General features: G+C 35.3%; 1 protein-coding gene across 1 annotated transcript in view; it reads right to left on the bottom strand.

Annotated features, from left to right (window-relative positions):
* LOC128172389 (multiple epidermal growth factor-like domains protein 10) overlaps window positions 1-24,466 on the bottom strand; it is a 31,667-nt gene extending 7,201 nt beyond the window's left edge. Inside the window, exons 1-9 of the mRNA XM_052838183.1 lie at window positions 24,397-24,466; window positions 23,466-23,690; window positions 21,227-21,475; window positions 18,788-18,922; window positions 11,490-11,627; window positions 9,102-9,239; window positions 8,598-8,735; window positions 1,241-1,378; window positions 377-514 (exon numbers count right to left, since the gene is read on the bottom strand). Of these exons, the coding sequence (XP_052694143.1) occupies window positions 377-514; window positions 1,241-1,378; window positions 8,598-8,735; window positions 9,102-9,239; window positions 11,490-11,627; window positions 18,788-18,922; window positions 21,227-21,475; window positions 23,466-23,690; window positions 24,397-24,466 (1,369 nt within the window). The remainder of the gene's footprint in view (window positions 1-376; window positions 515-1,240; window positions 1,379-8,597; window positions 8,736-9,101; window positions 9,240-11,489; window positions 11,628-18,787; window positions 18,923-21,226; window positions 21,476-23,465; window positions 23,691-24,396) is intronic.
* Window positions 24,467-27,071: the final 2,605 nt, after the last annotated feature.

Raw genomic sequence — 27,071 nt, 5'->3', positions numbered from 1 at the left:
GAGTTCAATATTGCTTGGATCCATACAATTTTCGAGAAATATTTTTATTACTGATACATAGTTTGATTGAATTAATTTTATCTTCAAATATTATTTAACATGATTCAAATGGGAATTTCTCGACATTCTTGTCGAAAAAGTCCAAAAATTCATATTATAAAAATGTGCGGTACTCAAATACAAATTAGAAACTACATGTACTTGTCATGCAAAATAACATATCATTGATTTTAAAATAAATAAACATCGACAAAATCAACTCCCGTCAGTTCTTCAGTACTTTAATATAATATTACAAGTACACTATAAATTTACTTGGTTATTAATCCACTACAATACATGCTTACATATGTGAAACATATTTACAAGCACTCACGTGTTTTACACAAGTCTCCCTGATATCCACCATCACAACCAGTTAAGCACGTTCCATTTGTATAAAAGCATTGGTCGATTTCACGACAGTTTCCACATTTCTCTTTGCAATCAAAGCCGTATGAACCGTTGTCGCAACCTAAATTTTGAAAAATTATTCGGTTGAAATATGATCATTGTATGTGATACATTAACATAAATACATGCTGATGTTTTGAAAAAAATGATAAGATATTTGATTGGACTACCATTACATATATTTTAGACATTTTAAGACGCACATAACACACGTTTAAAATGTCATGATTATTATACGTAATACAGAGAAATCGAAGATATATTCAGTTAGAAAAATTAATATTGATATTTTATGACTGAAGTTTTTAAAATTTAAACCCGAGATAAAGTTAAAATCGTTTCTTAGTAAAATATGGCATCATGCTGTTTATTGTGACGTCATATCGATGAGAGGAATTTTTACTCAAACGATCGCTGAGATTTGCCTTTTCATACCCGCGTACACTTATTTCCAAAATGCAGTTTAAAATTGTACGTATTTTACAATCATCTCTATGATAATCTTTATCATAAACAGTTAAGAATTTTTAATTTGTGTCAAAACATTGGTCAATATCAATACAGTTTCCATAGTTTTTTGTGTGAATTCAAAGCCGAATGACATGTTTTCACCACCTTAATTATTAAAAAATAATCAGCCTGAAATAACTGATCAACATATGTGATATATACTATATACACATATACGTTTCGATGTGTTGAATAGCATGACTATTAAATCGCAGTATTCGAAGAAAAAAAAAACCCAGAACGATCTCAACATTTGTCTCAATATCTGCATACTTACGTGTTGTACACAAGTCACCTTCAAAACCAGCCGCACATCCTGTTATGCATGTTCCATTGATATGGGAACATTGGTTTACATCACGACAGTGTCCACATGTTTCAATACATTCAATACCATACGATCCTCTGTCACATTCTACAATGATTAAAAATAATAGTTGTATATTATTTTAATGTACACGTACATAATGACGCGCATGTTTCATCTTTAGCTTTTCGATAACTATATCCATTCTTAACCTCCATAGATGTTTGTCCTTATGATTCACCTTTCAAGAATTGATTATGTATTATGCATAAAATTGTGTGTCGACGATTTAGTTTCCGTAACAAAAGATGTGCATTTGTGTATTTGCATTAACGGAGTTTATAATTAATACTAGTAGGCTAATTGTTCTCGAACAATTAGAGGTCTTTCCACCTAATATTTTTAATGAATTGCTAGATTGCTCAATAAGGTATACAAACAAGAGGCCCATGGGCCACATCGCTCACCTGAGGAACAATAGGTATGATAAAGTCAGCTTAATGGAGTCATAATACAAACAATCTGGACAATGTACAATAATACATGTAGATCATGTATAAATAAAATCCATTTTTCCCCCTTGGAACTCGGATAGCCCTGATTGCTGCCAATATTTACAAGAGCAGACTTTAATCACCGCTCCTGCACATATATAGGGACTCAAAGTTACGCAGGCAGGGATGACCGCAGACCTACGCAACTCACAGGTACCAACGTTAACGCAAGCAGAGATGACGCAAGCAGGGATGACCGCTAGAAAGGCCAGAACACCAGAAGGGATGACCATACACTAGTGCTCCGCCGCAACCACCACCAAGACAAGCAGGTATGACCGCACACTTGTATTAATGCGATACAGGGCAGGAAGGACCGCACACTCTGTATCGTAGGTTAGAAAAACACGAAGATTAGATAGAGCAGGGATGTCCACACCCTCAATCTCTCCGTACCTGTTCAAGTGTAACCCCAAACAGTCGCTCGTCTCAATGCAATATACACTGTCCCTATATATGTGCCGGCCTAAAATAATTCATAGTATCTAAAAATTGGAAATCAAAAATAAACAAACTAATCTGGCCTAACCCAAAACTACTTATGCAGAACAACTTATATACATTGAATATTTATTATTGTATAAAAATAATCATCACAATAATTGGTTAACAGTGGATGCATTAACTAAAATAATCAAGAATCAATAAATCAAGGGCAATAACTCAAAACAGTAATACAAAAAGATTCTAATGAAAAAATAGCTGCCTGCTTCAATTTTATAGTCATATCACATGTTGAGTATTGCAGTTCTCAAAAAGATCCTTTACAATTGTTTATATATGGGATATTTAGCTACATCAAACTCTGAACCTTTTTTTGAGGCCGAAGAATTGTCCTGGAGCCAAAGTCTTAACAATTATAAAGAATCATCTTGCTGATTAGTTTCTGAGAAGAAGATTTTTAAAGATTTACTCTATATATATTCCTATGTAAAACTTTAACACCCCCCGCCCCCCATGTGGCCTCACCCTACCCCCAAGGGTCATGATTTTCACCACTTTGAATCTACACTACCTGAGGATACTTCCCACAAGTTTCAGCTTTCCTGGCTGATTAGTTTCTGAGAAGAAGATTTTTTGATATTTACTCTATATAATCCTATGTAAAACTTCGACCCCCCCCCCCCCATTGTGCCCCACTCTACCCCCAGGGATCATGATTTTCACAACTTTGAATCTACACTACCTGAAGATGCTTCCACACAAGTTTCAGCTTTCCTGGCTGATTAATTTCTGAGAAGAAGATTTTTAAAGATTTACTCTATATATTCCTATGTAAAATTTTAACACCCTCCCCCAATGTGGCCTCACCCTACCCCCAGGGATCATGATTTTCACAACTATGAATCTACACTACCTGAGGATGCTTCCACACAAGTTTCAGCTTTCCTGGCTGATTTGTTTCTGAGAAGAAGATTTTTAAAGATTTACTCTATATATTCCTATGGTAAACTTCGACCCCCCATTGTGGCCCCACCCTACTCCCGGGGGTCATGATTTTCACAACTTTGAATTTACACTACCTGATGATGCTTCCACACAAATTTCAGCTTTCCTGGCTGATTAGTTTCTGAGAAGAAGATTTTTAAAGATTTACTCTATATATTCCTATGGTAAACTTCGACCCCCCATTGTGGCCCCACCCTACCCCCGGGGGTCATGATTTTCACAACTTTAAATCTACACTACCTGAGGATGCTTCCACACAAGTTTCAGCTTTCCTGGCTGTTTATTTCTGAGAAGAAGATTTTTAAAGATTTACTCTATATATTCCTATGTATAACTTCGACCCCCCATTGTGGCCCAACCCTACCCCCGGGGGTCATGAATTTCACATCTTTGAATCTACACTACCTGAGGATAAGTTTCAGCTTTCCTGGCTGTTTAGTTTCTGAGAAGAAGATTTTTAAAGATTTACTCTATATATTCCTATGTATAACTTCGACCCCCCATTGTGGCCCCACCCTACCCCCGGGGGTCATGAATTTCACAACTACCTGAGGATGCTTCCACACAAGTTTCAGCTTTCCTGGGTGATTAGTTTCTGAGAAGAAGATTTTTAAAGATTTACTCTATATATTCCTATGTAAAACTTCGACCCCCAATTGTGGCCCCACCCTACCCCCGGGGGTCATGATTTTCACAACTTTGAATCTACACTACCTGAGGATGCTTCGACACAAGTTTCAGCTTTCCTGGCTGATTAGTTTCTGAGAAGAAGATTTTTAAAGATTTACTCTATATATTCCTATGTAAAACTTGGACCCCCCATTGTGGCCCCACCCTACCCCCAGGGATCATGATTTTCACAACTATGAATCTACACTACCTGAGGATGCTTCCACACAAGTTTCAGCTTTCCTGGCTGATTAGTTTCTGAGAAGAAGATTTTTAAAGATTTACTCTATATATTCCTATGTAAAACTTCGACCCCCCATTGTGGCCCCACCCTACCCCTGGGGGTCATGAATTTCACAACTTTGAATCTACACTACCTGAGGATGCTTCCACACAAGTTTCAGCTTTCCTGGCTTTCTGGTTCTTGAGAAGAAGATTTTTGAAAATTTCTCGAAATTTTTCATTAATTTCTAATTATCTCCCCTTGAAAACGGGTGTGACCCTTACTTTTCACAACTGTGAATCCCCTTTGCCTAAGGATGATTTGTGCCAAGTTTGGTTGAAATTGGCCTAGTAGTTCTTGAGAAGATGTTGAAAATGTGAAAAGTTTACGGACAGACGGACGACAGACAAAATGTGATCAGAATAGCTCACTTGAGCTTTCAGCTCAGGTGAGCTAAAAATTATTATACCTATGATACATGTTGTACTATAAAATGGGAAAACCCCGAAGTAATGAATTGATAAATGGTATTTATAGAGTTTTTTTATTATTATCAAGCCAATACTATAAAAATAGATTTAACTAACAATAGAAGAGAGTGCTCTAGAGGCTAGCTGTCTTTGTACAAAATGAATGGGTTGACTGTAAAAACAAGTTCCACTTGAGTAACCACAGGACTTGATGTGATACCTGGCTGACCCAATTGAATACTAATTGCGCAATCCAGCAAGCTATTGAAACCCTTACTATAATTCTGTAATTCAAATGATATGAAAATTCATTAATTAACGGACTTCCAAATGACGTTGACCTTTGACCTTTATGTCATTTTGTTCGGCCAAGGTAGATGCTTCTATTTCAAGTGGTCCGAAGTCTGTACGACTAATAATAAAGAAGTTGGAAATGATTTTATAGAAATTTAAAAACTTTCAGGGGCAATAACTACTAGATCCTTTCGATATGAATAGATTGAAGAACCCTTCAAGTGTACTGAATATATTGGTAAAAGTTCCAAGTCTCTATCTCTTATGGTTTCAGAGGAATAGCGATAACAAGCATTTCGTACAATAGGGGCTATAACTCTGTAATTATTCAAAAGTATGAGCCAAGGGGCTATATTTTAAATTGTCTTAAGATGTCCAACTAAATCCATAAAAAAAGTTTTTCTCTACCACCCTTAACAAAAGAGATATATAAACTCATTAATTAACAGCTTCTCAAATGACCTTGACCTTTGACCTTTATGTCATTTTGTTCGGCCAAGGTAGACGCTTCCATCACAAGTTGTCCGAAGTCTCTATGATAAATAATAAAGAAGTTTGAAGTGATTTTATGAAAATTTAAATACTTTCAGGGGCAATAACTACTACAAGGGGGCCTCAGATCTTTTTGGTATGAATAGATTGAAGAACCCTCTAAGTGTAATGAAGACATTGGTAAAAGTTCTAAATTTCTATCTCTTATGGTTTCAGAGGAGTAGCGATAACAAGCATTTCCTTCTCAAAGGGCAATAACTCTGTAAGTTCTGTGAGTTCTTTGACACAGGGTAAATTTGTACCATAACTTTTAATGAGCAATTACATAAAGTTTAAATTGTTTGGATAACTCTAATAATAAAAAAAAGTCACCCCGAGCTAAATAGAAAAAAAGAAGAAGAAGAATAAACTAGTAGACTAATTGTTCTCGAACAATTAGAGGTCTTTCCACCTCATTGTTTTTTATGTTTGAAGTAAGATTGCTTTAATAGAATAAAGTATTTTTTCTGCGTTACTTCATAAGAAAGTGTCAAACGATTAATTTTGCAATTTTTTATTGCTTGACCTTTGACTTTTATGTCATTTTGATCTCACAAGGTAGACGCTTCAATACCAAGTGGTCCGATGTATCTATGATTATTGATTCAAAAAATTATTTGTGTTTTTATCAAATGTTCAAAACTTTCAGGGTCAAAAACTGCTAGAAAGGGACTATGGACCCTGTCGGTATGAGAAGAGTGAAGAAGCGTCTAAGTATACTGAATACATTAGTAAAAATTTCAAGTCTCTATCTCCAACGGTCAATTAGGAGTAGCGATAACAAGCATTTTGTACAATAGGGGCAATAACTCTATAATTGTTACATGGTAAGGGTCAAAGGGTTATATTTTGAAATGTCTTATGATGTCCTACTACATCCATGAACAAGTTTTTCTCTACCATCCTAAACATTAGAGATCTAAAAACTCATTAATTAAGAGATTTCCAAATGACCTTGACCTTTGACCTTTATATCATTTTGTTCATCCAAGGTAGACGCTTCCATCCCAAGTGGTCCGAAGTCTGTATAATAAGTAATAAAAAAGTTGGAAGTGATTTTATAGATATGTAAATACTTTCAGGGGCAATAACTACTAGAAGGGGGGCTCAGATCATTTCGGTATGAATAGATTGAAGAACCCTCTAAGTGTATTGAAGACATTGGTAAAAGTTCCAAGTTTCTATCTCTTATGGTTTCAGAGGAGTAGCGATAACAAGCTTTATGTAAATAGGGGTAATAACTCTGTAACTATTTAAAGGAAGGAGCCAAGGGGCTATATTTTAAAATGTCTCAAGATGTCCTACTACATCCATGAAAAAGTTTTTCTCTACCACCCTAAACAAAAGAGATCTAAAAACTCATTAATTAAGAGATTTGCAGATGACCTTGACATTTGACCTTTATGTCATTTTGTTCGGCCAAGGTAGACGCTTCAATCCCAAATGGTCCGAAGTCTCTATGATAAATAATAAAAAAGTTGTAGGTGATTTTATAGAAATGTAAATACTTTCAGGGGCAATAACTACTAGAAGGGGGGCTCAAATCCTGTCGGTATGAATAGATTGGAGAACCCTCTAAGTGTACTGAAGACATTGGTAAAAGTTCCAAGTTTCTATCTCTTATGGTTTCACAGGAGTTGCGATAACAAGCTTTTCGTACACAAGGGCAATAACTTTGTAAGTTCTGGGAATTATCAAGCAAAGGGTCGTTTAGTACCATAACTTTTAATGGCCAATAACATAAAGAAAAAATTGTTTCAATATCTCTTGAAATAAAAAAGCTGTCCCTGGAAAAAAAGAGAAGAAAAAAAAATAATAAAAAACATAAGAAATACAAAAGGTCTTTCACCTGAAAGGTGGAAAGACCTAAAAAACATAAGAAATACAAAAGGTCTTTCACCTGAAAGGTAGAAAGACCTAATAATAAAAAACATAAGAAAAACAAAAGGTCTTTCACCTGAAAGGTGGAAAGACCTAAAAACACAAGAGGTCTTTCACCTGAAAGGTGGAAAGACCTAATAACAGTTATGTTGGACATTAATGCACATGTAGTCTGCTTAAACAGTTAGCGTTCTGACAGAAAGGAAATGAAAACACTCTTGTCATTGTAGAAGCAACCTATCCGGAGAAGGAATCAACAAGAGTCACACAATCTATTTACCCCATCACACCCAGTGCATGCATCACTGCATTTCTTATAATTGTTCTGTTAGGAAAAACTTATCAAACATGCTAATGGAAATATACGAGTGAAAAAATCGATACAAATGACGGAAAAGGGTTTGTTTCTGCTGATAATTGCATTGTCCTTTTATTGATTTCTACTTTTCACCAAAAAAAAAAAATGATAATTATTTGCATGCACCAATAACTATTCAATGCTAAGTTGTTCTAAATAAATAAACATATATTTGAGTTAGGTTAGGATATTTATTGTTTATTTTTGGGTTTATAATCTAAACACTATAAATTATTCTAGTCCGGCATTTATATCATAACAGTATTTTTGATTTTGGGGGGAAAAAGAAAACGACTAATTGGGTTCATCTTAAACAGATATGGCTTGATAAAATGTGTTGTCATTCCTGCTATCTCTAATATTCAATACTGAGTGCGCGGTCATCCCTGCTTAATTCCCAATTCATACAAGAGTGTGGCAATCGCTGTTTTGGTGTTGGTTGCAGCGGATCACTAATGTGTGTGTGATCATCCTTACTAGTGGTCTTATCATTGCGTCGCAAATATACGGCACTGCCTGCTTGTGTTATGTTTGCGTTGTTGGCGAAAGTGTGCGATACTGTCTGCTTGAGTAAACGCTGGAACCTGTTGAGTTGCGCATGCTGCAGTCATTACTGCCTACATAACATAGAGTCCCTATATAGGTGCAGATGCGCTAATTAACTATGTCTTCTTTTTTTTTTTTTTTTACATATTTGCAGAACTCAGAACTATTCAAATGCAGCGAACCACTTACACGTTATACAAAATCATACAGTTTTTTCTGATAAAGACAGCAATGACTCTACAAAGAATATGTAACCATTTTATAATATTTACAAGTACACTTTGAATTTACCTGATTATCAATCCACTGCAATGCATGCTTACATATGTGAAACATATTTACAAACACTCACGTGTTTTACACAAGTCTCCCTGATAACCACCATCACAACCAGTTAAGCATGTTCCATTTGTATAAAAGCATTGGTCAATTTCACGACAGTTTCCACATTTCTCTTTGCAATCAAAGCCGTATGAACCGTTGTCGCAACCTTAATGATGAGAATTTTTTGGTTGAAGAATTATCAGCATATGTGATACACAAACATAAATACATGCTGATGTTTTGAAAGATATTTGATTGGACTGTCATTGCATATATTTTAGAAATTTTAAGAAGCACTTAACACACGTTTAAAATGTCACTATTGTTCTGTTATATAATGATCCGAGACAGTGTTTTATGTTTCCGCTTTATACAATTTAATATCGTCTTGAAGTTGCATAAACGACATTTGAATCAATCTTCATTTATACAACTTTAGAATTAAGGTATTTATTACCAATCAAATGACTTGATTTGACAAAAGATCGTTATATTCATAGCTTGGCTAGTGCCTTGCCGATTTTCTACTCACGTGTTTCACATAATTCTCCACTAAAACCAGCGTCACATCCAGTTAAGCAAGAACCATTGACATTGGAGCATTGGTTGATATCTCGACAGTGTCCACACGTTTCTTTACATTCAAGACCATATGATCCTTTGTCACATCCTTAAACATTTTTAAAGGTATAGTTAGGGCTTTGTGAAAAAAGTAAGGGAGCATAAGCCAAAATCAAACCTCGTATTTTATATATAGTTGTAAACTTTTGTGTCAACTATGCCATTTTTGATAATTGAGACTTAAATAGTGTGTAAATCGGGCTAAATCTACAACACTATATACTAACTAGCTTTACTAGAAAATATTTTTGCATATTCGCTTCAAGGTAAAAGAACGACAAATGTGACAACAGCAACAACTTCTAAAAAACTCCTAGAGATATATCGGTTTCTTAACAGAAACCCAACCCCATTAAAAAAGGTAAACAATACCAATTAAACACATATAACAAAATTAAAAAAACAAAAACAAAAAAACCCCAATAAACAAAACAAAACAAAAACAAAAAACAAAACAAAAAACCCATGATTTTGTATTTTTCTCCATCTGGATGTACGTTTGGCAAATTAAACTTTAATTACAGTATACTGTTATAAATTTTACTGTGATCTTATTCTTTTGTCTTTTCATTTTTTAACAAAATAAAAAAAGTCGCATCTACGTACATATGACACATAATATTGTAAAACATGTAACAGATTGACGTCATATTATCATATTTCATAACCACACAACACCGTGTTAATTATTACTCATACAGGAAAGTATATATGGCATGTTGAATAAAAAAAAATGTGACACATTAGGAAGATTTATCGAAATAAAGTAATAAAAATAGTTCATAAACAATCCAAACCGTTAACTTTTGTAATGGAGCATATTATTTGCGATCACGGCAAAGGTAAGGTAAGGGTTAACACTCTGGACCGTTACTAATTCTATAACATATTCCACGTGGAAATGAACTCATATCTATGTTCTATTTATTAATTACATTGTTGATGGATAATTTCATAGGTATACATGTATCACACTATGAGCATTACCATTCTGAAAAAGATCATAAATAACTGCTCATATGAATTTAAACCTACATCAAACTTTGAACCCCTTGTATTGCCAAAGAATTATTCACGGTCTAATCTACTAAAAATAAAAATAAAAATGTCAATTTTCTTGCATAGTTGTAATATTATAAACCATATTTCTTTGAGAATATTCAAATTCATTTCTAAGTAAAAATTCAACACCCCCTCCCCACCAAGAAAGAGTAGTCTTATCCTATTTAATATGGCTTTTAAGCATTTTCCCCATTTATTACACTTCTTGAGGATGCTTCCACACAAGTTACAGCTTTTTTGCAAATTAAAAAAAAAAATTCTATGTAAATATTGGACCCCTCCCCCACCATGTTGGCCCCATCCTTCCCCATTATATTCTGGTTTAAACAGACTTGGATCTATACTACCTGAGGATGCTTACGCTCAAGTTACAACTTTACTGGCCGATTGTTTTAGAAAAAAGGTTTTTTTTCTTTTTAGATTGTTCTCTCGGTATTCCTTTGAACACACCCCCCCCCCCCCCCATTTCGTCAACAACGTACAAATGTACCCCCGGAGATCATGATTTGAACAAACTTGAATTTGCAATACCTAGAGGTCCTTCAACACAGCTTACATCTTTTCTGGTCAATTGTTTTTTTTTTCCTCTATAAAATCCCATGTAAAAATTTAACATCCTACATTGTGGCCCCACTGAACCCTCGGAGATTATGATTTAAACAAACTAAAATATATACTACCGCAGGATGCTTCAACACAAATTTCAGCTTTTCTGGCCAATTGCTTTTCGATAAGAAGACTTTTCCAGTGTTTTTTCAATATTTTCCTATGTAAAAAAAATTAACCCTACATTGTGGCTAAACCATACCACAAAGATCATGATTTGAACAAACTTGGATCTATATTACCTTGGAATGCTTTCATACAAATTCCAGCTTTCCTGACCAATTGGATTTTGAGAAGAATTTTTTTCAAAGATAACAACAATTTAATAATTCCTAATTATCTTTCTTTTAACAAAGGTGAGGCCTTTCATTTTAACAAACTTGAACTCCCTTTAGATAGGGATGCTTTAAGCCAAGTTTGGTTAAATATGGTCCATTGGTTTGGAAGAAAAAGTCAAAAATGTAAAAAGTTTACAGACGGACAAACAGGCAGGCGGACGTCAGACCAAACGTTATCAGAAAAGCTTACTTTAGCTTTAATCTCAAGCAAGCGAGAAAAGTATGCCATATGTCTCCATCTATGCATATATATGTTAAATATTTTATTGGGTACTACGTAGATGTCTACATACCTGTTTTACACATGGCCCCCTGATAACCAGCAGCACATCCAGTTGAACATGTACCATGTATATGGTGACATTGGTATATTTCACGACATTGTCCACATTTTTCATTGCAGTCAACACCAAAAAGTCCTTTGTTGCATGCTAAAAATAGAAGAAATACTAAAACAAAAAAAATAATGTAGAGCATGTTGCGTAGAAGTGTAAGTATTAAAACTGTGAACACCAAAATGGCGCCCTAATACGCCAATATGCTTATCAGAATATAATATCAATGAGACAACAAACCGGGTGTTCTTTTATGTGAACTGTATCCATAATCCATGTCAACCCTAAATTAACACACACTACCTACCGTATCCAGTGAAATGGAGGGCCCTATATATTTTGCAAAATATAATAACTAAGTTCAAAAGCTAATATTGTTTTCATGAATTAAATTCCTAGCAATATGCAGATCTTTAATATATGTACAATTCTGCAAAAGATGAGCTTTCTATCTTGAACACTGTAGGAGGAGTTATCCACATACTAAGGGTACCCTATATGCAATATTTTACGAAAAAATGACTTAGATGACTAAGATCAAAAGCTGGTATTTTCGTTTCATAAAGTATCAGAAATTAAAATCTTACAATAAATACACCTCTAATATGTTTTTAATATATTTCCTTTCTTAAAAACTGTAGGAGAAGTTATCCATACAATGAGGGTACCCTTTTGACAGCCCTCCGCTAGCCATTTTCACCATTTTAATAACCAGTTTTTTTCGTTGGAAAATCCGGTTAATAAAAATGGTAGACAAACCTTTTACGGTTTCATAAAACTCACAGTAACATATTGCCACACACATGTACATGTAGATGACGAAACAATGTTCAGTCCCCATAGAATCAATTCTAGAGAAATGCCTTAAATTCCCAAGCTGACTTTTTCCATCCTTTTAAAATTAAGATAAACTATTAGAATTAGACAAAATATATGTTCTTCTTGTCAATAAGTTGCAAAGTTGAGCCAATATTTAAAATCTCATCTGTGATCTGTGTAATCGAGGCTCAGGCTACACAACCATCACTTAAATTATCATTGATGAAATAGCTATAAAAAAAACTGGAACGCCGATTTGTAATACAGAGAGAAACACAATACCAAGAACTTTGCTTGTTACAACATAATAAAACATAGTGCAACCACATCTCTTTCATAACTGTAAAAACTAGGCCCATTACGGGTAGAAACTACTAAAAAATGTTGCACAAAATACTGCAGTTATCTCATTGGATGCAAAGTTTGTTTGAAACAATGCCTTTAGAAAACACCGAATTGAGTTTTTTATGAACTGCTTTGTTCTTCATAAAAGACGAACTCTTGTTTTCAGTTTCATTTTTAACTCGATGTGCTTTGTATAATATACCCATTAAGTTTTATAATTTAAATTAGATACATTTTTTGAAACCTGTTCCTTGCAAATTGTGTTTTAGTTACATGTATGATACATGCCCTGCATGCGTTATCGTGCACGAATAAAAATCCTTCCCAAATGAAAAACAATACTCCCAAAATAAAATTGAAATTTTCTGTGGAATATAAGAACTTCCTATACATATACTAGGAATTTCAATTTCGATAGGATTTGATAAAACTGTTACAACATAGTGATAGCACACCGCCTCCATGAACACAATAATAAGGTTTATTAATGGTTGCAACTGCTAAATAATTCTGCACAAAGAACTACACTTTACATCGTCTGTAAGGTTTGTTATATGTTTGAAGAACAAACGACCTTTGTAGATGAATTCACAATCAGCACTCCAACATTATGACATTAAAAAAACTACCAAATACGAGAGCTACATACTTTTTTTTACAAAAGACGAAATATTGTTTTTGGAGTTTCAAACACTGGGTTTGCTAAGTATAATTAGACATTTTGGTTTTTGAAATTTCAAAATACAATTTCGAACATGTTTGTCGCAACTATGTATGATACATGACTCAATAATGGAAGTGACTATACTGGCTTTATTTTTATAACTCGCTAAAATACATCCAATATACTGAAACAGGGCTCATGTTTGTTATATAAAATCTGCGTTAGGTAATTATACCGGCATTAAACTTATTTACTGATAGAGCAAACACGTTATTTACCTTTACTGTTATTCGTTGAATTTCAATAACGAATTTGTTTGTAATCTTACAATGAATTCGTTCTTAAACAGTTAGATGACAGTAATTCAAACTGTCGAACGTTTTATAATTGATAGGACCATTTTTTACAAATATAAAGTTAATTGGCAAACCAAGGAATTGAACGTGTTTTTATCTTCACCACGCAGCTTCATACGACAACACGCAACCAAACACACCTCTGACAAATCAAAATTAGAATCAATAAAAATGAACTATATTTGCCAAAGAGTTTGTTTATTTTGACTGTCCATTGGCGAGAACTTCTGGATTTTGATGATAATATCAATTAATATCAATTGAACACATGATAGAAAACCTAACAAGGATATTCGACCGCATTGTAGCTGCAGGCCTTAATCTCAAGCCGAAGAAATGTGTTCTGTTTTCGCGCAAAGTCCTATATCTTGGGCATGTAATCAAAGAGCACGGAATCTCTACTGATCCAGAAAAGATGCAAGGAGTCAAACACTGGCCAGAACCCTGTAACTTGACGGAAATCCGTTGGTTTCTCGGTATCTACGGATATTATCGGAGAATCATAGACAAGTTCGGAAAAAAGGCAAAGCCATTGACAAAGTTAACAGAGAAGGGCAAAGCGTTTGTTTGAACTAAAGAATGCCAGGAAGCGTTCGCCGAGCTGAAGGGTCGTTTGTGTTATGCCAGACTTTACTAAACCATTTAGCCTGGATACAGAAGACAGCAATGTTGCCATTAGTGCCGTGCTTTCACAGGTTATTGGTGGGAAAGAACGTCCAATTGCCTATGCCAGCCCCACTCTATTAAAGGCCGAAAAACAATATTGTGTAACAAAGAAGGAAATCCTGGCAGTGGTGCATTTTTGTAAATACTTTAAGCACTATCTGTATGGCAAGCGAATAACAGTGCGCACAGACAATGGATCCCTACGCTGGCTGATGCAATTCGGAAATCGGGAGGGTCAACTCGCGCGCTGGCTAGAAGTGTTAGGTGTGTTTGACATGAAGATTGAGCATCAGCCAGGAAGCAACGAAACACAGATGCACTCAGCTGTATTTCGTGCAAGCAGTGTGGTTTTATCAGCGATTGGGAGCGCTCTACGAACATTGTCCATGTAAAAGCCGAGTCAGGAGGTGACACTCTGCGTAGCTTTCAAGACTAGACCCGCAAATCAAACAAGTCCAAGAGTTGGTGACCAATCTCGCCAAGCCTGACTTTGACGTAGTCAGCGGAGAGGACAGATTTTTAAAGTATTTGTTATCAAAGTTCTTGTCACTAGAAATCCAAGACGGCATTTTGTACCGAAGGTGGAAGAATTCTGAAAAAAACGTCTACAATGCAAGCAATACTTTTCTACTAAGCAGGACATTTAGGAGTGCGTAAAACACTAGCAAAACTTCGGCAGAGGTACTACTGGCCTGGTTTGCAGGAGGATGTGAGAACGTCCATAGCAGGACGCGACCAATGCAGCCGAACTAAGGTACCATTGAAGCATAGAAGAGCGCCAATGCAGATTTCCAAAACTGGAGCTCCTATGGAGCACATTGCCACTGATATTTTTGGAGAACTGCCAATGACAGCTAAAGTTAAAGCTGACATGAATTCATAAAAGCATTCAGTCGTCATATTAGTTTTGATAATTCCTCAACTGCCATTGGGGTATATATACCGGTAGAGAACGTTACGGCCCGTTGCTTTCCGATCGGGGCATTAGGGTTGCACGGACTTCTAAATACACGAACTACACATTGTAGTAAATTGTTTGTAAAAAAAGAATAAAGGAAACTACAATCAATAAAACATAAATAAATTTATTCTTTGAAAGAATGTTCAAGGTATCCGGATGATTTTGCACAAAAAGGGCTGTTTTAATTCGCATTCACATTAAACAGGTGTGTTGTTCATACAGAATGCATAAAGTCTGCTTTTTTTTAAACCCCGCGGCACTACATCCAACACAGTAGATAAATGATAATAAATCTAAACAAGTAACAGCGTAACATCGTCTCCATCAGTGTTTACAAAAAACACACTGTTTCTTGAATCCATGCGGTCATTGTCATTGCTAGATCTGCCACAGTGTGTGGATTGCGCATGTGCAATGTTGTCACACACACAGGAAAATGTTCTGCAATTATCGAAGAATTTTGAAATATGTGTGCCTGGATTTCAGTCTGTCTTGTTTCGTTGTTCATTGGATATTCCCTACCAATGTAGTGGTTGTATTATTTTTGTTCAAAACGCTTTTCTACAAGTTTTTTCGTCCAATGTAACGTGTTCGGGTGAATGAAATACCTGAATGCGGTGAAGCATGAATATTGCTATCAGTCTTATAAAGGGGGTGTGTAGCGATGGGAACAAAAGAAAACTACAACTAATATGGCGGTAGAAGGAGATAAAAGGGAAATAATGCGTATTTATGAATTCGTGTCAGCTTTAACAAGTAAATACTTGTCATCTCTTATTATTTCTCCAAATTGACGGAGTGTTTTCCTATACGTAACATAGAGGGAGAGACAGTGGTGCGCATCATCGTGGAACACGTCATCACTCACTTGGGAGTCCCATACGTAATTCACTCAGACCAGGGTGCCCAGTACGAGAGTCAGCTTTTCAGCGAGATGTGCAAACTCTTGGGTATCAAGAAGACGCGCACGACACCATACCACCCCCAGTCAGACGGCATGGTTGAAAGATGCAATAAGACACTGGCCAGTATGCTGCACGCATATGTTGACAATCACCAGAGAGATAGGGAACCTTCCGTACCTGATGATGCATATCGATCTGCCGAACATGAGACAACTGAATGTGCGCAGAATCTGCTAATGTTAGGACTTGAAGTTGCGACCCCGTAAGACATTATGTACGAAACGCCAAGCAGTAACATAGTACCCCACAAAGGATGAGTGGAAAGAACGTACGCTGTCCTGTGTGAGGGAAAGGAGAGATAAAATGAATTATGAGTGTCCGGACTGTGATTACGCTCCAAGACGTGATAGGGACTTAAAGCGCCACTCGGAGACGCACAACTCCGACAAAGAGAAGCCCAAGGGATCGTTTTTAAATTAATAGGGCTGAAGGAGCCAAGTACCAAGGTCAGCGCCCCTAAGAAGAAGAAAGTCGAAGTGCCAGAGTGTGCCCTCCTAAGAAGGTATTTAGAATCTCTACGGCTTCTTCAAGCGACGGGAAGAAGAGAAACGTTGGTACGCAGACGTAGCTGTGTCGATGCAGCATTCAGACGTAGCCACGAAGAAATGTCCACCGCGTACGGACAAAAGTTACCACTTATCGTAAGGATGATCGCAAAGTGAAGGCGACCAACGAGGACTCTTGGTACACGGATGAAGACTGCTAAATCCCGGCCAAGACTGATATTTTTTTTCCACAAAGGCTGGTAGTCTATGTTTGTGCAATAACATTCTTATGCGCGGACGCATAAAGCTGGGATGGGTGTTATGAAGCAGACAGTTATTTTTCATTTGTATCTATTTGAATTATATTGTTTTGCGTTATTGCCCTTGATTTTGTGAATCTTAATTTTTCAGTAAATGTGTCCAGTATGAACCAATTATTGTGATGATTATTTTTATACAATAATAAATAGAATATGTAAACAGGGTGTTGTGCATAAGTAGTTTTGGATTAGGTCGTATTAGTGTGTTTATTTTTGATTTCCTGTTATTAGATACTTAAAATTTCTTTTAGGCCGGCAAACATTTAGGGACAGTGACAATCGCGTTAAGGAATAAGACTGTCCGGGGTTACACTTAAACAGGTACGGCTAGATTGAGTGTATGGACATCCCTGCCCTAATTAATCTTTGTGTGATCAACCTACGATACAGAGTGTGCGGTCATCTCTGCTCTATATCGCAATAATACCAGTGTGCGGTCATCCCTGCTTGTACTGATGGTTGTTGCGGCGGAACACTAGTGGGTGGTCATCCCTGCTGATGTCCTGGCCTTTTTAGCGCAAGTGTGCGGCACTCCCTTCTTGCGTTAGGTTACGTTGTTGGGGCAAGTGTGCGGTCATCCCTGCGTGCGTTAACCTTGGTACCTGTTGAGTTACGTAGGTGTGCGGTAAACCCTACCTGCGTAACGTTGAGTTATTGTATATGTGCAGGCGCGGTGATTGAAGTATTGGCAGCATTTAGGGCTATCCGATTCTATCTCGGGTATGGGCCCGAGGGGGAACACGGGTATTGACCCCATTGCACGTTTACATAATTGCTTCAGAATAAAACAAATATTCTAAACTTTCATAAGGTCTATGAATGCTTTGTAATTGTAAACAATACGTCATGAACCCAGATACATTCATGTACACGTGAAGTTAATAATGCTTTTTATTAGTTTCCTACCGGTTTCACCGGACAGGACTATGGCTTTCCTCTGCGTCCGTCCTTCCGTCCGTCTGTCTGTATGTCTGTCCCCACATCAGTTTTTCACATTTGTCTTTATGCGTTTGAGAATTAATATGAAATTTGCTGAACAGTTTCAAAATGTCAACCTACAGATCAAGTTTACACTTTTATTGTCTGGTTGACATATTTTAGATAATTTTTTTTTTATATATTCCATTTTTTTTAATATTCGGGTTCGATGTCGGGTTTGGTGTGCATTGAATAAACGAGGAAGGTATGTAGTCAGTATTGAAACCGTGCAATACTTGTACCATTCTTTTTATTGTTTCTAACAAACAAATAAGTTATGTATAATAGTGTCAATCATTGTGTTGTAAATTTAATCGACAGGGTTTTTTGTATTATTACAATCGGGTTCGTTATCGGGTTTGTCTGTTGATTCGGGGTACAGAAAATGGTAAGAAATGGTACTCTGCATAACAGTGCATGGTTTTCACAAATTTCTACCAGCAAAAAATTCATGCACTTGGCGAAATTACAGGAAATAAAATGAAGAGTATTATTTTACAGATTTTTTATTTAATTTCTATATCAACTATGTAGATTGAATTTCCTCTGTTCATTAATCTCTGATTAAAGCACAATATCTCGTTTATAATAGTTTTGAAATAGATGTATGCTTCAAAGCTTTCATAGAATAATAAAAACCGGTAGGGGACGTGTATTGCTTAATACTCACAAAATGCTTGTTTAAACTATTTCTCACCTAATTCACAGTGATGACCTTGATACCCAGGCTTACAGCCCTGACAGGTGCCCGTCTCTATGTGACAGTACTGACAGTTGACATCTGGACAGGGAATAGAGCAGTTAGACCCGTAAAACCCTGTTGATGGGCATCCTGTACATGAAATGTTATTTATTACATACATGTATTTAATTTTGTTATGAGTATATTCAATCTATTCTTAAGGAAAAAAAAGATGAAAGAGGCGTTTATTTACGTGACTGCGTATATTGTTAATTTGTTATGCATGAAAATTCATCAAGACAATTTCAAATTTAACCAGAAACATATTGCAGTATTGCAACATTTATTACAAAACAGACACGTAAGACCCTGTTGCTTGACACATTTGAACAAATAATAAATGAGTTAAACAATATATCTTGCGATGGTCATCAACCTAAACTGTGTATCATGCATTTTATTTACATGAACAGGAAGTATAGGAGTATATCTCTGAATTTGTAAGGACATTTGAGATGCGTTTTAGTTGACTGTGTGACTTTCGAGAACTGAAGAGGGGGTCGGTAGGTTTTAATGTTTTTGCTTGTGATTGTTGGCAAATCTACCATGTGGAATATGTTTTTAAATTAAGAAATAACCGGCAATTTAAAAAATTCACCGGGAAATGAAGTTAATTGGCCACGTGATCAAATCCTGTGAAGCCCGAAGGGTAGATTTGATCACATTCCAACCAACTTCATATCCCGGTGAACTGTTTAACATTGCTGTTTTTTACCTACATTTGAAAAAGACAAATCGTTCAGAACTGTTAAAATTACCGAAATTTTATGTTCACAAAAATCTAAGCGACATGCGATAAGCACGTGCTGTGAACGTTGTGTCATCAGGAAAAAGTTCTTTCAAATTTGAACGGTTTCGCTATTCTATAGGTTCATATAAGGAAATGTATTTGCAAATGTAAATATTGGATAATGTTTCCATATATTGGCAATAATGATTGGATTATCAAATGTGCGTACGTAGCATTCATAAGAAAGAGCATATGCATGACAAGACCGTAGTGAAATTGCAAAAGTTCAACATTATGCATTTTATTAGTTTTCAGCAATTGGAAATAAAAATGAGAAACGGAACGGTCAATCTATGCATATCTAAGAACAACGGATTTGACAATGTGTAGCAAAACGCATACCCGTGTACTTGACAAAATTTGGCACAGTTAACTACATATATAAAATAATAATAATACTAAGTACTCAGTGCATGTAATCTACATATTGTGTACTTTACTAGGTACATGTATTCAAATATCAAAAAATCACAGTACAGTCATTATTCACATTCCTTTCCTTGTCACTATAGCACAATATAATTAAGCATGAGTCAAAAGTATATCACGGCAATATTTTTATTTTCTTGGCTAGCAAGTAGTATATCAAAACTAGAAACCGAGACACACTAATGATACACGTGTGTTAAACCAGTTAAGAGCTTCACATTTATCAAGCTAAAAAGGTGTACATGCAATTGGTAATCATCGCACAGTGAACAGACGGGAATGTCAATTATTAAAAAAATGATCAATGCATATCCAGTAAATGATTATTTTAACATACAGATCGGTCTCTCCAACTTAAGGACTATGACCTAATATCTTCGCTAGCTAAGGATTTTCAATCCACTCAGCTTCCCATAAACCCTTGGCAGATCTCATTAGGTTTATCAGGAGCGAAGTGGACCGAAAACCCTTGGCTAGCAAATATGCTGGCCTTAAAGTCATAAATTTTATGGTATGGTAGAAGTACTCTCATCAACCATGCATTTGTCTATGCCATAAAATTGTGTGCTTTTATATAATTTGAGCAATACGACGGAAGGTGTTTAGAGATGTAATATATATTACAGAGATATAATACACTAATTAAATTATCCAACCTACCAACTAAAAAAATATTTAAAAAAAATTAACAACACCAAATAACATATTGTAAAGGTATATATATGCGATCTGTTCAGTTATTCATCTCGCAACTTTAACACCGTCCTAACATACATGTTACAGCCATGACCCTTAGAGAAAGAGGCTAAATGAAATGTTTGAAATTCAACAGTCCTTTCACTAAGTCATCTTTATATTGATTGAATAGCAAACATTTTCTCTGTGCCTAGTTTAAATAAGTCACTTCGATATTAAAATTGCTAAGCATAACATTTTACTATTCTTTCTGGGGGGGGGGGGGCATTTCGAGAAAAAAAAAGAAATACTTTAAATGATTGAACAAGATTTGATAGTTTTATTGAAAATGACAACATGTTGTTAACTGATTAAATCCACAAGGTATGCATACTAGTTTATTGTTTTATGTGTTGACAATAAAGGTAACCATGTGACCATATAAGAAACATATTTAAGATATTTTTTAAAGGTTAATAAATTATAAAAAAAACACTAACCATACACCTCTACTTCACAGAGGTCAATCCGTACATAAAAGAAATAACCGTAAGGGTAGACAACTCCCGGTAGTCTCTCGTTGTAGTAGATGACATATTGTCCATGAACAAAACAGTTTGTTGTGAAGACAGAAGGTATTGTGTTTATTGTGAAGATGTCGTGCTTGAAACACAACGTTCCTTGTGATAAATCTGTGGTATTGGAGACATACACGGAGAATCCAAGTAAACTGTCTGCTGTGTACGAATCTGTACAAAACGTTATCGATCCAGTGAAAAACAAGTTTATATGATTCTTTTTTACAATATCAACTATAACATTGCTAAATATCAAATGCACTATAGGCGCAACATACTGCACATTCTCCATGCACCTATCAATTAAAATAGCTAATTGTTTAACGTACACTTACATGGAATACATATGCAAGTTTCATATATGTGTCGTTTCAAATAACAAAACCACCATCATTTATTATAATATCAAATTCAATGGTGGGGGCTAAACTCTGAGAATTCTCTGGACAAGAAATAGTTACGTATTATCAAACCATTTCTATATATAAACAGAATTATGATACCGTATTTTGAACATGTTAATGGTATTTTTCTAAAAACACTAGTCGTATGCCTTTGTGAATTTTAAGTACTGGACAGAGATTTAATATCAAGAGTAATATAAAATGTTCCACAGACATTGTTTATGATTGTCGTTAGAAAGAATTGTCAGGGGGAAAATACAAATTTAAAATTTCCTTGTTTAAAACTATATACGTTTTTATGTCATAGCGATACGATCGTGCTAACAAACTGGAATTAATTCAATGTCATATATTGCATGAAAGAGTACGTGGCGAAAAGGGCGGTCAGAGTGCTCTCTTAAAACCCAAGCACGTTTATTTCAAACAGTAAAGAACAGGCAAACAATAGGTGAAAAGGCACCTAACGCCTACCTGTTTATCAAAATATCCATTGAAACCCAAAAGAAATCTTAAAGAACACCAGTGAAGATAATATTATTAATAACCATGGTGGGTAGATAACATGAAACATTTCTCAAGTTATATAAAATACCAAATCCTTTTAATATCTGACACTGGAAAAACTTTATATGATTTAGAGGCGCTATACATACGAAGGTTTCTTTATCGTGCTAGCTCCTACTTTAACACAATATCTTATATTGAGAATCATTGGTTTGTTTTAATAAACACCAGGATATTTGTGTCATACAGATCATTTTCAAGAATAACCTATACCTAATTGTCGCTCAGTATTCGAAAAAAATATATGTTATTAACAGAGGGTTAAACTCAAATCTGACCATTCAAGTGTCACTCTAAAACACGTCAAGAAGTATATCGTGATTGTAAGAAACCTCTTTATATACAGTAAGTGCAGCTGGTCTCCATGTTAGTCATGCATAGATTGTTTGTGTTAATCTGCATTTAGGGGGTTAAAGTATACTTAAATACAATCTGGAAAAAAAGGTTAACACAAAGATTATCATTTGATTTCTATGTTGTCTACCTGCTATGATTCGATAAATTGCGGTTTTAGATGGGAGACAAGTCTGCTTTGTTACAACTTTGCGCGAATTGTTGTCGTATAATTTTGAGAGCATTGCACATTTTCGTTATTACACAATCTTTATTTTTGAAAACCCCATGCCGTTCATACCTTTACTATTTTATTTTAGGTCATGCTTTGGTGTATTTTCTTAAATGGAGGAATGACAAAATCGTCAAATAAGATTCAGAACCTTAAGGTCAGATTTTTGGCATAAAGTTTTTTGGTATTTTACTAAAGCTACATCCCATTCAGTTCACTATACTTACGTCTGTTATAAACATTAAATGATTTTGTCGGTCGAGTTTTATAACTACAGAAGGACAAAGTTCATAGGTTTATACTGTCGTGTTAAGAAAATATAAATAATTTCGTGAACAAATATTTACATTTTGTATGTGGTTATTATAAGTGTTATTTATACCTAAAATTTTGATTTAAAAATTGTGTTTGATCTTTTGTTTTAGTTACGTGTACTATTCATGTTCATTGCAGCTGTTGAAACAATTCAATTTTCTCCAGTGTTTATTACAGGGATAATCATATGACGATTTAGTAATCTGATAAAAGCCAAATGGTATCATGTAAATAAAAAAAACGTATATGCGTGATGACTGGTTTACACTACAGAATATATCATTTTCAAGATACATAATGACTGAGACTATACCTAAGTTGTCCGTCCTGAAGTATATAGTGATGTGATGGATGCTGTGGATGCTGGTCAGGTTCACCCACCATGTGGCGGTGGTTGAGGAAATTGATTTAGCACATTGACCACCATTTGTGCTCAGATCAGATTTACGTCCGTCCACAGCGTTACTGGCGTCATATAAGTCGGTACCTGGAAACACTGGGTACTGCTGGTATGCTGGTTTATTGAGGGCGACGTTAACTGTCAACAAACACACAACCCCATATAAACAACATTATTTACATGCGCGGATCTAGAGGGGGGTCGGGGGGGAGGAGGTCCCGACCCCCCCTGGAAAATGAATATTTATTAAATTTACATAGTAAAATTATCGCGAAAATATGCCTCGGACCCCCCTGGCAAACACAATTATCCTTCGGACCCCCCCTGGAAAAATTTTCTGGATCCGCGCATGATTTACATTAACAAAATTGAGTGGGTTCGTTTCAACTAACATTTACTTATGAACGATCTTCATAAACAAAAACGAATAAAGTGGGATTTTATTTGATTTGTCCGAACAGTTTTTGTCATTTCATGTTTAAAAAAGTATAATGTTATAAATGATTTTTTAAAATAAAAACCTGAATGTATCAAAAACATTATTCTTTACGTAAAACTCTACCGAACCATTATTAATGATGTTATTTTTTATCCTAATATATTTTTAAAGCAATAAATTTCGGTAGTAAAATGTAAATATGGTTTGGATAAATACCAAACAAACAGTATTTAGGAAATAAGTGAATCAATAATGCAACTTATATAACATACTAGTGATGAACACTACAGGTAGATAACCGCCTCAATTAGAATGTTGTTTATGTAACATATATTATATTACATTTTATACTAGGTTTTAAATTAAATTTCAAACGACAACTACATTATATGCGTGTAAACTCACCATAAGCCCGTGAAATCGCAAACACTACTATCAATAAGAACATGGACAACATATCTATAGGTAAAAACATCTAGGGAATTTTAATTATACTCTACAACGTATATGATTATGCCGGAATATATTTCACAGTTACTCTTTTATGCGGAAATTAATAAAAACAATTACCGGATACAAAAACTTCATATAATATATAATTAGCATTATAAAAGGATTGGCGAGGATATAAAAATGTTTGAAGAGATTGGCAAAGGCACCACTGGTCTCCAATGACTTAAACTCAAACGTTATATACAAGCACCCTTGAATCTGAAAACATTACTTGCGAAAGCTTGTTAGCCAAACACGTTCATTGAATCTCTCAAAAACTTATTTCAATGTGAAGGTTTTTTTTAGATATGATTTACGTTCTATAAAAATAATACACGTTCACAATCACCATTCCTAGCACATGATCAATGGCTAAAGATAACAAAAGCTTCGTAATCAGTGACCCAGTAAAAATGTAGGTCGACATAAGACAAAACTGTCATACAATAATCAACCACAGACGAGCACGATATGCCCTAAGTGAAATTTATTTAAATGAAAAGATCAAACTAAATGATTTGCAGTCATGCAAATCAATCTTTAGAAAATTATATAGTCTATCTCAGAGGGAATTCTGGCAATGAAGAAAAAAAACCAATACGGAAATCGAGTGAGTACGACTTGCACATATCAAATGAAGATTTCGTTGATATTCCTGTGTACATGATTCTAAATATAAAGAGAGGGGTATCACAGAACAAAAAAAAGCGAATCAAATTAGAAAGTTATGGGAAAAAGTAATGTGATGATCCCAGGATAAACCAATGAGCAATTTACATTGTATATATCATAAAAAGAATTATGTTTTGCTCCTCTCAGAACATTTAGGGTTTATATTAGACATAATTAGGTGTGTATCATCTAAATGCAACATTGTTATGCTAACTAGAACAAAAATGAGAAGATGGACGACGTGTTGAAGGAGATCGGGCTTTGTCGGAAAGGTTTAAGGCTGAAAGAGTGGATGTTTCTATGATTGTTCACTCTCCGACGAAGAACTTGCAGGGTTGGTAGTTGACACAATCAGGGACAGACATATGCTGAGGAGGCTGTGTACTAAAAAAAAGTACAGTGCATGACTCTGCTACTCATGTCAGAATAAGGAAACGTGACATATTTCAAATTTGGCCTCAATAATTAGCTATTTAAAGAGTTTCAGATACATTTAATTGATATGTTAGTTTATTTTTTAAAGAGTTGACTGAATTGGATATATGTTTAACATATCTGTTTGACACCTACCTATGTTATTTTTTGCATTCACAAGCAGTATGGTGCATGACGTAAGAAGTGACGCTATTTGTATAACGCAATCAACATCAGTCAAATATTATTATTTTTAGGTCACCCGAGTAGAATTTTTAACTTCTTAAAAGCTTCAAGGCTAATTGCTACCATTTTTGGTGCGAGGTATCTCTATGGAAAGTGGAATCTAAATTGTGAAATTCGTGGCTCTACAACCCCAGTGGCACCAAAGCCAAATTTTTAAAAAATCGTCTCTATTCCCACACATGTAGGTACAAAACTAGTTGCATGGTTATAATGTCCATGATACTCTCTACCAAAATTGTGAAATTTACGGCCCCTGGGTCAGGGGATCAGGCTCAAGGGTGGGGCAAATAATGCCATATAGTAAAAATGTATTAAATCTTAGAAAATCTTTTTCTCTACTCCCATATATATATATGTTTAAAACTAATTGCATGAATATGACGTCCATGAAGCCCATTACCAAAATTGTGAAATTCATGGCCTCTGGGTCAGGGGTTCAATATGGGTGGTCCAATATGGCCATATAGTAAACATGTGTTAAATCTTAGAAAATCTTCTACTCTCCTTCCATATATATTTAAAAATTAAATGCATGATTATGATGTCCATTAAGCCCTCTACCAAAATTGTGAAAGTAAAGACCTCTGTGTCAGGGTGTCGGGCTCTAGGGTGGGGCCAATACGGCCTTATAGTAAAAATGTATTACACATTATAAAAAAAGTCTTCTTTACTCCCAAACATGTGGGCACAAAAGTGAATACATGGTTATAATGTTCACTTCCTTACTCCTATACCTAGATTGTGGGATTCATTGCCCCTGGATCAGGGGTTCAGGACATTGGGGGGGGGGGGGGGGTGGGGTGGGGGGCAATATGGGAATATAGTGTTAATGCATATAATGTTTCAAAATCTTCTCTATTCTTACACATATGTATGAAAAACTGACTTCATAATTATATTTACCAGGAGGTCCTCTTCTAAAATTTTGAATTCCATGTCCCCTGGAGTACGGGTTTGACCTAAGGCAGGGCCAAAATGGAAGTATAGGTGTTAATGCATATAATGTTTCAACATTATCTTCTTTAAAGATTTCAGGCAGGGAGGTGGTCGTCATTACAAATGCATTTTTTTCTACTCCAGAATGAAACCCAATGAAATGAATATATAAGACTCCTCGACAAGTTTGTGTATGGGTTATATGCTACTCAGGTGACCGTTAAGGCCTATTGACCTCTTGTTCTTATCTTTTTTTTTCGAATGGGAAACATATCGCGACACTTTGAACAAGAAACTGTTGTGCCCATTATTAGTCTTGG

This window comes from Crassostrea angulata, chromosome 2 (genome assembly GCF_025612915.1).
Source record: "Crassostrea angulata isolate pt1a10 chromosome 2, ASM2561291v2, whole genome shotgun sequence".
Taxonomy (NCBI): Eukaryota; Metazoa; Mollusca; class Bivalvia; order Ostreida; family Ostreidae; genus Magallana; species Magallana angulata.
This window is presented reverse-complemented; position numbering and strand designations above follow the sequence as displayed.